General features: G+C 34.4%; 1 protein-coding gene across 2 annotated transcripts; it reads left to right on the top strand.

Moving 5' to 3' along the window:
• Window positions 1-3,116: 3,116 nt before the first annotated feature.
• On the top strand, window positions 3,117-4,678 carry LOC113750455 (katanin p80 WD40 repeat-containing subunit B1 homolog). 2 transcript variants are annotated; one of them, XM_027294433.1, is made up of 4 exons: window positions 3,117-3,131; window positions 4,073-4,189; window positions 4,278-4,346; window positions 4,434-4,678. In XM_027294433.1, exons 1-4 carry the CDS (start codon window positions 3,124-3,126, stop codon window positions 4,489-4,491), a joined length of 252 nt encoding a protein of 83 aa, XP_027150234.1. In that variant the 5' UTR covers window positions 3,117-3,123; the 3' UTR covers window positions 4,492-4,678. The 2 variants fall into 2 exon arrangements, with proteins under 2 accessions (XP_027150234.1, XP_027150229.1); XM_027294428.1 differs by having other exon boundaries at window positions 4,431-4,678.
• Window positions 4,679-7,332: the final 2,654 nt, after the last annotated feature.

Raw genomic sequence — 7,332 nt, 5'->3', positions numbered from 1 at the left:
GCTATCACTAATTTCTTCACCAAAAATTTTCATTTTATTTAAAATTGTAGTGATTTTTGTGTAGTAATTTTGAATACTTTCATCATCTCTCATCTTGAAATTTTCAAGATCTTTTCTAAGAGTTTGATGAGTAACATTCTTTAGCTTGAGATTCTCTTGAAACTCCTTTTGTAGAATCTTTCATACTTTCTTGGCATGATTGGCTCCCATAATTCTTGAAAAGATATTTGGACTCATACTTTGCTGGAAGAACTTTTGCATCCTTCTTCCTATGCTCCTTGAATACTCTTAATTCTTGATTGGTGAGACCTTCTTCATTTTTTGGTTCTCTGTAGCCATTTTCTACATATTCTCACAACTCTTGTGATCTGAAAATTATTCTCATTTTCACGTACCAATGATCATAGTGCTCACCAGAGAATATGGGAATTGGAAGACCATTACTAGTATGATCGGCCATCTTGTATAATTGAAAATCTCTCAAATTTTTCTGGTTTTGTTGAAACCTTGCTCTAATACTAATTTTGTTGAATATTAGGTCAAGAATTGAGAAGAATATTTGGAGACAAAACTAGTTTCAATTGTTTCTTTCTTTCACTCATATATTGCATTGGAGTGTACAAGGTCAATTTACAGTTGTAAATGATCATTCTAAATATATAGACAAGATTTCTAGTCACACTTACCAATAACCTTCTTAATTTCCAACCTTCTAGATACATAGAGAAGATTTCTCTTGCCAACTATCTCATTATTTTGAATTTCTTACTAAGTAATTAATCAAGCTTCCCAACTAACTAATTGATTCAGCACATTATTCAACTTAATTTGTAGGCATGACAATCACAAAAATAACTGGTTGTCTTGCTCCAAAAACCAACTAAATTTTTTTAAGTGCATAATCATGTTGGGCCACACTCCTTAAGAATTGTCAATCCCAATTATATGAAATAATGGATAGTGTTGTGGTACCGATATCGTTAGGTGAGTTAATATAAAATAATAGCAGTTGAGCTGAACAACCAATTTTCTTTCCCTTTTGTGATAGTTTATAGCTTTTTGCGTCCCTTTATTGGTGAATTAAATAATGCATCCAAAGGTACATGAAACTTTTCCAACTAAATTGATAAAATTGTCTTGTAAAATAGTAAGTTTTAACTACTTAACAAATTTACTTTTTTAATATTAAATCTTACCATTTATGTAATGAATTTTACTATATTTTTTGTCAAATTTACTCACTTTAGCAATAGGTAAGTTTCTGAGATAAATTAGTAAGTTTGTCCAACAAAGTAGCAAATTTCAAAAGTTTCATTTTCATTAGTAAAACTTACTATTTATCCAACAAAACTTACTATTATTTTGATTAAACTTATACACTACAAAAAATTATTTCTTTCGTGACAAATTTTTCATGACAACCAACCTATTCATTACAAAAACAATACTTTTTATGACAACCCGTCAGGCAAATGTCCTTCAGAAGGCAAACATGTTTTTCTATTTTTTTCATTGTCTAGAGTTACTTTCCCCACATCAATTCGTCAGGAAAAATTTTCATTCTCCCTCCATTTTTTTCCCACCAGTTTTTTCCCCGTTTTGGACCCAAAAAAATTTAGAAGGAAATCAGACTTATGACATGGAAACCGGGAAACAAAGAAACACTTTTCCGTATCTCTTACTTTTGGAACAACAACGACAAAGAAACACTTTCTCCAAATCTGTAACTTGTCTTCATATCTCCAAAAACAAAGAACAACAACGAACTCGAACTTGTCTTCATCTCTTTCAACAAGAGAGACAACACGATGGTCTAAGGTGATGTAAAAATCAAATAATCCTTCAATTTTGTCTTCAATTTTGTCTTGAATCAGTTCCTTTTCTCCAAATCACCCTTCAATTTTGTCCTTAATTGGTTTCATTTTTTATTTTTATAGTGGGTATTTTATTCATCTCTCTCTTTCTCTGTTCGTCAAAACCCAGGAAGATGTTTAAATTCTTGTGCCCGGGGATATAATCAGTAGAAAACTTGTTGATATCATTCTTGCTGATGCTCGCTTGCTCGACAGAGATCCTTTGAAAATTGACCCGGTTGGTATCCTGTTTTGGTTGCTCCTCCTATTTCCAAGTCATCAATTTTTCAGCTCTGCTCAAGGTACTGAAAGTACAATAGTGGAATTGGCAGTCGGCTCTGACTGGTGAGTCAATTCAATTTTTCAGGTCTGACTATGGAATTTGCAATCAGCTCAATTTTTCAGTTTTGTTGCTTCGCTATTTAACAGAAAAGTTACAATTTTTAGCTTACCCTTTTGATGAAAGATCGATATTTCATGAAATGACATTATTTTTTATACAATGCAGTTGTAGATTAAGAATATGTACTTAAATTACAATTAAGTTTCTAAATATTTCCTTGGGTTATATGTCCTGGTGCAAATATTGGTTATTGGATTAGAAGTGTGGTAATGTTGTTTGGATTTCATGGCCAAAAAAAGAGGAAATTTCGACTTGGTTAGTCAAAATGGGTGTACTATTGTCCAGTCTTTTTTATACGTATGTCTACATAGTTTGAACTACATTTGAGTGGCTTTTATATGAGGTAGTTGTATTTTATTTTGGGTGAAGATAATAGATAAATTTCAGGTCAGCATGGAACACTGAAAGAAATTTTAAGACTGGCTATGGGGAAACCAGCAATGTGTTCTCAGTGGTTGCATCCTTGCTACTTACTGCAAGGATAGTCTTCGAACACTACTGACACTTTTTCCTATGCATCACCCATATAGAAAAAAATGAAGATGGCCCAGGATAATTTGGTGGTGGAGAAATCCCAGTGTTGCAATAAAAAATGGAGCATGTTAGTGACTTACCACGGCCTAAATCTCATTGCTTGAATTCAGCTTACTAACAGAGTTGAGATGTGAGAATTATGACAGCGATGCTAGTTGCTACTGTGATTATCTATACTGGATATGCGACTTCAGATTCTGTTGTTCTTACATTTCCAGATTAAAGGTGGAATGGCAGGGTTTACAGGACAAATTTCTGCTGTCATAATTCTTGGCATTATGTTGATGTGTCATAGTTCTTCTCATTTGCCCTGTAAATGCTCTTGAAAGTGAGATGGACAGGTAAAGATGTTTAAGCAGCAATCTCTGGCTTCTTTTATAGTCTAAGCCTATTACAAATTGGAATTTTGTTGGATTTACAAGACATTTGACATACATCTAAGCTGGTTGCTAAAATAACAGTGAAGCCAGTCACACTGTTTCTTAGTTATTTAAATTGAGAAAAAGATGATTCTACCTGGATATTTCTTCATATAGGTGTGTTTTTAGTTAAAAATTATCATTTTTGTTCCATTAGTATCTTTCTCTTACCAGCCCAATTGGAATTTTGTTGGATCTATGATACATATCTGGAATAGATCTAAGCTGTTTGCTAACAGTACAGTGAAGTCAGTCTCGTGATTTCATAATAAAGTAAATTGAAAAAAAATAATGATGATTTGGCCTTGACATCTCTTTGTATAGGTGCATGTTAGTTAAAAGTTATCATTTCTGTTCCATTAATATCTTTTTCTTACCAGCCCACTTTCCATTTGCCAACTTTTGCACGCTGTGAGCTTTAATCTAAACTTTTGCTAGCTGAGAAATGGCAATAGAAACTTCTGTGTTAAATTTCCTTTTTGTTAGATGGGTAGCTATGAAAGAAACTGAGGTACAAGATCTATTTAACTGGCTTGCCCTGGACTTTGAGAAGGCAGGTTTTATTAATGAACTTCTTACGTTGTGACAATGTAATATAGAAACAGTTAATTGAATTTTTACGTGGTGCCAGATAAATAGAAAACTCTTTTGAGTTAAACTTTTCGCATGGTGATATTTATCTATCTTGCTCAGATCTAATTGCACAGATTTTTCTTACAACAAAAGGTAATTTGCTGTATAAAGGTTTTCCATGAACTGTTTGAATGGATGCCTTTATTGGTTTGACATGCCTGTAAATGTGAATTGTTTCCAGCTGATTACTTATTCTGTTCTCTTGGCATGTGATACATATTATTCTGCAGGCATCAAAATATCTCATTGGAGATGCTTCTGAAGCTGGTCAGAGTATTTGGGTCAGTAATATATTCTTCTATATCAGCACCTTCATCCGTAGGAGTGGATATTGAGGCAGAGCAAAGGTGTGATTCAATATCTCAAAACATCTCTTATTATCCGTATTATCTGAAGTCTCCTAATTCTGAGACTCTTGTTGGGTTGGTGCAAAAGGTTGGAACGCTGCAATACATGCTTTGTTGAGCTTGAAAAGGTTAAGCGTTGCTTGCCTGTACTTTGCAGGTGATTGTTCTCTCCCTAAATTGCTGTTCTCAATGTACGCACATGATGATTTCTTTGTTGCTTATTTGTTTTGGGGTTTTCCAGAAGAGGTGGTTCAATTGCCAAGTCGGCACACGAGTTAAATCTAGCACTTCAAGAAGTTTAGTTTCATGAGGAAAGTGTGTATTGATTGAGTAGTTTAGTTGCAAATATTGGATTGACACCTAACATGTTTCTCCAAGAAGACTGTGGGACTTGATCGCAGTCGTGCCAAGTGGAGGCTGCTAATTCATTCATTTAACTCAAGGTTGAAAGCTGAGTGAGAAATGGCCTTTTGCTTTCATCTGCTTGAACAGATATTGCGCCCTATCAACTTGACCTGGTGGAGAATGCTTAGGTCTAATTCTTGGCTAACCCAATATCATGAAATGCTAATCTTTAGTTGTAGGCTTATTGGATAAATCATGTATTGCTGTAATGTAGTTAGGTAGTAGCAAATAGATGTAGTTAGGTAGTAGCAAATAGATGTGGAACAATTTATGTTATGATTTGTATTTCGTGGTGTATTATTGGTTACTTGCAGCATAGTAATTATTCTGGTACAAGTTAATGCATTGCTTGTACTCATTATTAGGTGGTCCCTAAGCAATTTGTAGTGATCATCCATGCATCATAACAAAAATACATCTTTTGCATACCATTCTATTATTTCTCTGATTTCAGATTTTTCTTGGTTTTATTGTACAGGTTTGGGGTGAACTTGTGGATTGCTTTTGGCTCATACTGAAGAACTCTTCTATTTTGATATCATCGATCTCTAGTATTTTGTTGACCATGGAATTAAAGTCCATCTTTTGGTTTTAGCATATGTTAGGTATATGGCAGTTATCTAGGGAGAAATAGCAATGTTTATATTGGTTTCAAATCATGGAATGTGATGATATGTAAATGTTTGACATAGTTAACTTTTGTGGTTTGACATATTATGGTTGCCTACTAATGATAATTTGTGAAGTTTTGGTTGATATTTTGCTTGCATACTTTTATATTTTGATTGGATGGAGTGTCTAAATAGATGATATGCGATGGTTTAGTCAGGAGTTTTAATTTTTCTTGAAATTGGGCTTGTTGGCAGGGAGATTTCGTCCATTTGTAAGGGGAAGCTCTGCTAAAATTTTTTTTAAAATAAAATAAAAAATTATTATTCAAAAAAAAGATACGGTCATTGTTGTCACTAAAATTGCTGGGCTTAAAAAGGCTGAATGGTCAAATTAGAAATTAATATATTATAGTGATGCAGCTGTCGTCAGGAAAAATGATATTGCATTGTCATTAAAGTTTCCCCACAAGTTTCAATGTAGGACTTTTCTTGACAATCAAAAATTTAGTGACAAAGTTCAGGGTCTTTCCCGACAAAGGATCGTCAAGAATATGAGGTCTTTCCCTGACGATGAAATCATCACGATTACCTTTCCTAATGATGCGTCACAGAAAATAACACCTTTCTTGACGACAATTCCAATAGTTGTCAGGAAAACCTTTTGCCGACGGCGTATAGGTGACTAATCTTCTCTGACGACATTGGTGTCACGAAAACTTTTCCTGACAAAATACGTATATTTTCCTAACAAATATTGTTGTCACTAGAAATCTTTTTTTTTTGTAGTGTTACTAGTTTAGTTGTATGTAAGTTTTTCAAGTAAAATAGTAAGTTTGTGCAATAAAAAAATAAATTTCAAAAATTACCTTTTTATTAGCCAAATTTACCATTTATCTGACAAAACTTACTAGTGACATCATTAAACTTACTAAACTAGTTGTATGTAAGTTTTTTAAGTAAAATGGTAAGTTTGGACAATAAAATAGTAAGTTTTAGTCATCCATATAAGTTACCTTTTTAATGCACAAACTTTCTGTGACAGTCCCACCTCCCCCTGGGCATACCCTAGGGTTTAGCGGACCGCCTGTCCAACTCTCGCCAGGACTCACTTACTCGCATCAATTAAAATAAGGTGCAACCTGAATAATAAACGAAATAATGGTTCCCAAGTTTGGAACATACAAATACATTCATTTCTATCTTAACCATCCATATAATCCCAAAATACATTAAAAGATTTAAGTTCTCAGCACATTCAGCCCTAATCGAGCGACTAGTGCGAGTATAATTACAAAATTCAAAACAACTAGACTATGCTAGTCTGTACACGTCTCACGTCTCGGTCGTATCCCTGTAAGGAAAACAAATGGCGTGGAATAAGCTAGAAACCCAGTGAGGTCCCAAATAGCAAATTGACCATTGTTTATAAGTACAAGTTTCAATGTAGCAAAGTAATGAGCATGAAGAGTTCATAAAAGTGAGCAATAACACTTCAGGTAGCAATCTCAAATGAGCGAGTATAAAGTTTTAAAAGAAACAATAACGCTACAAGTAACAATCATCTCAAAGTATAAGGATACGAATAGCTCTCAGGAGCCAAATTCCCAATGCATCACCAGGAGCTTGATCACGTAATAGTTGACACTCCGTCAATTTTCAAGTAAGTAACCAATCTAGTAGAACACCACTTACACTACTCTCCGTCCACCATTCAAACCCCTTACCGGGCCCAAAATCCTCAGTAAACACTGGTGGTAGTACTTGAGTATACCGATTAGTCGAAGAGATATCACTCCACTCGATATTACTAGCTACCCAGGGTTCATTACCCAATCGACTAAGCCCTTGTCGGCTCGACTCGAGTAACTCGCCACAGGGTTTCTGGAATTCCAGGAAGTGCGCACATCATAAACAAGTATATCAAATCAATTTCAACAATAAACAAGTATATATCAAATAAGGGCAAGTGTGATAAAGTACACTTTTGCCCGATCAAACCAATCATATATCATTTAATCATTTTGATCAAGTATTGGAAACAAGTGTCCAGTTCAATCAGGTATTTGGAAGCACTCACCAAAATGAAGTGCCCCTAGTAATCACGTCAGGGTTATACTCCGGGTTTGG

The sequence above is a fragment of the Coffea eugenioides genome, chromosome 1 (genome assembly GCF_003713205.1).
Source record: "Coffea eugenioides isolate CCC68of chromosome 1, Ceug_1.0, whole genome shotgun sequence".
Taxonomy (NCBI): domain Eukaryota; kingdom Viridiplantae; phylum Streptophyta; class Magnoliopsida; order Gentianales; family Rubiaceae; genus Coffea; species Coffea eugenioides.
Note: the sequence above shows the minus strand (reverse complement) of the source record. Positions and strands in the feature narration are given on the sequence as shown.